The sequence below is a fragment of the Cyprinus carpio genome, chromosome A5 (genome assembly GCF_018340385.1).
Source record: "Cyprinus carpio isolate SPL01 chromosome A5, ASM1834038v1, whole genome shotgun sequence".
Taxonomy (NCBI): domain Eukaryota; kingdom Metazoa; phylum Chordata; class Actinopteri; order Cypriniformes; family Cyprinidae; genus Cyprinus; species Cyprinus carpio.
In genome coordinates, this window is record NC_056576.1 from 36,426,093 (window position 1) to 36,429,481 (window position 3,389).

Sequence of the window (3,389 nt, forward strand, 5' to 3'; positions counted from 1 at the left end):
TGTTTACATTATGAATTCAGTATGACAGGTTCATCCACCTCGAGGGTTTGGGTTGTAATGAAATGAGACCTCATTTTGTCACTAAGAAATATTCTTTATTTTCAGCATTAAGGTTTTTTAAATAAATAAATATTCTCATTACAATAAAAGTACAATAACAAATTCTGTCACTGATGTGACGTATACATAGAATACATCCCACATTTCCATTCCGCCCCAAAATGTTGTTGTTGATGTTATGTTGTAATCATCATCAAAAAAAAAAAAGCTGATTATTTTATTAAAAAAAAAAAAATCAAAGTACAAATTAATTTTGGACGGTTTGTTAACAGATTTTTAAAACGTTTGGTGTCGGGAAATGTATTTGGATGCGGAACAATGGGCTTAAGTTTTTTCAGTTTGTAAAAACTACAAACATAGAACATGTATACAAATATACAACATTAAAGGGATACGTAGACCCCGAACATATATAAAGTTGTTTTTTTTTCCCCTCTCTCTCTCTCGTTATTTACAGGTGACGGCGCACACAGATGCCGTCGCTTTTTGGCTGCATTCAAGGTTCCACAGGTGTGGCGTCTTTACAGAGTCTTTTGAGGTGGAGGACATGAGCAATGCGCTGGAGCTCACGGGCTAACGGACAGATCTGCGTCCTCTTTTTCTGATGTCGGGGGTGACATGGGAAGGTCATCTTCTTCCTCGGAGCACCGGGTGGAGGACAGGGACGACGAGCACTTGCAGTTGTGCGAGCCCGTCCTGTGGGAGCCGCTTTTGCCTTCTTTTTTGTGCTTTACGCGGCGGTTCTGGAACCAGATCTTGACTTGCTTCTCGGACAGATTGAGGTAAGTCGCGATCTCTATGCGCCGGAGTCTCGAAAGGTACATGTTGGAGGTGAACTCCCTTTCCAACTCCAGGAGTTGCGTGCTGGTGAACGCGGTGCGCATGCGCTTGCTGCTCTGAAGTTGACTGCTGTTATTCTCTGCTGAAAAGACAAAAATAAGTTCAGTTTCGTTGAACTGCAGAAATTAAGTTGCACAAGTAGGCTGACGACCTGCTTACCTATGGATATGCAGTGGAACTGTCGTGGATCTGGAACTGGATATGTGGCTTGGTATAAGCCCGAGCCGCTGTTGAGGTTCACACCGCCAGAAGTGGAGTGCTGTCTGGACAGCGCCGTGTGACAGTACTGGGAGCCGAAGGCAGGAAAGGAAGCCTTGATGAGCGGAAGCCCTGGAGGCGACGGGTGCAGCTGCGACGTCACGCACAGCGGGCAAAAGCACAGCAAGCCCGCTTTCCGCGAGTGGCAGGAGCCGGCGGAGAGACCGTGGAGAGGGTGCGACGGATGCACGGCGTAAGGAAACAACGGCGGGCTGTTCCCTCTCCCCTTTTCGCTGCTCTCCCTCAAAATCAAGGAATCCACAAGAAACGATCTCGGCATCTTGGCAGCCCAGTGTCACTTCACTAACGTGTGAAAGTTTCTCTTTGTCAGTCTGTACCAGGATCTGTACCCAAGGCTGGATGGCAGAATGGTGCTGGAGAGAAGGGGTTCCTGCTTAAATAGTTGGAGAGCCAGTTCGCCCATGTGACGGTAGCGGCTGAGAGCTCTCAATAGGGTTTTGTGCCTTTTCTCTCGGCATTCTCTCTGCACGCTTCCCTATTATTTCACTTGTTAACTAAATGAACTGCATAATGTAGTCTATTCTTGTCAGCCCCACCCACACTGCAAGAGGCGGTACTGCCCCTTCTCCCTTTTAAAATTTCCCCTCCTTTCATACTATTAGCCTACTCTTTAGTGTCGTTTTAAACTTTATTTTCTTTCTCACGCGATCACATGGACACTATTGCTCTTTTAATTAATTTCATTCAAAGAGCTTTGTCGTTTGTTCTGCTGAACTCATTAGACATGCGCTGCGTGTGACGCACGTCACAAGGCGCGTCAGCCCGGATCCACCTGCAGCTCAGCCCATCAATAACCATTACAACAATTAAACGACTTGTGAGGATTAGAAATAGGATTGCATTAGTTCTAGATATTGACATAATATTCAAGTTAGGATTTAACACTGCTGTCAATATCTGATAAACGTTTTGTTTTTCAACAGGGAAGGGACTTTCCCTTCTCCAACCAAAAATGTTCCTTTCATTCAGAGTGTTATTTTTCATTTAGCATTTTTTCCTTCAGGTCTGTGTCCGTTTTTATTGTTTTACATCTATGCAGGTTCTTTTATACTAAGTTAAATTATTTAATGAATCTTTACAATTACTAAATTAAATTGCAATACATGCAAATCTCTGTTTTGGATGCGCGCATTCCAACAGAAATGTACCATCTTTTATTTAAAAAATGTTTACATCTAGTATTGTACCATATTTTTACAATAACATTTTTTTAAGTTCTAAGTGTGTGTGTGTGTGTGTCCATTCTGAGGCAAATGTATCATTTACACCCTCTCTCTAAAAAAAAAAAAAAAAAACGCGTCGCGTCACAACCTCAAAGCGATGAGGTTAAAAAACAGTGATTAATTCCTGCGCGCGGGCCCCCGCAGAGTCCGGGAAGGAATATATAAAAATAACCAGGTTTTCACTCTCCCTTATTGAATGTCATTGTGGAGAGCTTTCAGTGCGAGAGAGAAAGGCTCGAATTAAAGTGTGTGACAGCGGCGGACAAAGTGGCACAAAGCCGACTCTGTCAGCGAGGGCCCGAGCGCGCGGAGAGTGAAAGCCCCTGCCCGCCGCGCCCTGATTGAATTAAGTAATAGGAAAACATTTTCTTTCACTTTAGGTTTGCTAAACAAGATGTTCAAAGGAAAACGGGATACTAATGTGTGAGTAAACAGCGAAACGTGCATTTGACGTTCTATTTGCAATGTATTTTGTAAGTCGAAAGAATCACTATATGGCAAGTATCCGGAGACACCTTTAACGCAGACACTGAATGTAACATAACACACGTATAATTAAAACAGAAAGAGGAACGCCACTAAAATAAACTAAATCTCAGTGAGACAACATTCGTATATTCTCATGACAACAGAGATGTTACGTTTACCTGCTGCTTTTGGCTAAACATATTCCTTTATGGCTATGCCGTAGTTTACTTTTTCAACACTAGAATAGCCCTCTATATATATATATATATATATATATATATATATATATATATATATATATATATATATATATATATATATCTGAATGACAGATTTACAAATCAGGCTCTCAGTGAAAGCTTTGACGATCGCTAAATGCGCGCCCTGGATAGATGGATGGATGGAAGCAACCAAAACACCAGATCAGTGAGTAAACGAATGACCTGTGCATCCGTCTAACACTGTTAATATCAATCCGGGCACCACTGATGGTTCTTGACAAATGCAACAATTATTCTT

General features: G+C 42.3%; 1 protein-coding gene across 2 annotated transcripts; it reads right to left on the bottom strand.

Annotated features, from left to right (window-relative positions):
* Positions 1 to 287: 287 nt before the first annotated feature.
* Positions 288 to 1,655, bottom strand: LOC109083196 (GS homeobox 1-like). Of its 2 annotated transcripts, none has more exons than XM_019098024.2 (2): positions 1,060 to 1,655; positions 288 to 979 (listed from the first exon to the last, which is right to left on the bottom strand). In XM_019098024.2, exons 1-2 carry the CDS (start codon positions 1,436 to 1,438, stop codon positions 627 to 629), a joined length of 732 nt encoding a protein of 243 aa, XP_018953569.1. In that variant the 5' UTR covers positions 1,439 to 1,655; the 3' UTR covers positions 288 to 626. The 2 variants fall into 2 exon arrangements, with proteins under 2 accessions (XP_018953569.1, XP_018953568.1); XM_019098023.2 differs by having other exon boundaries at positions 288 to 982.
* Between the last annotated feature and the right edge of the window lie 1,734 nt (positions 1,656 to 3,389).

Bases quoted from the DNA above. Each gene is read 5' to 3' on its own strand.
- LOC109083196 (XM_019098023.2), bottom strand. From the start codon at position 1,438: ATGCCGAGATCGTTTCTTGTGGATTCCTTGATTTTGAGGGAGAGCAGC. The intron at 983-1,059 runs GTAAGCAGGTCG...TTGTCTTTTCAG, and splicing joins GTTCCACTGCATATCCATAG to CAGAGAATAACAGCAGTCAA.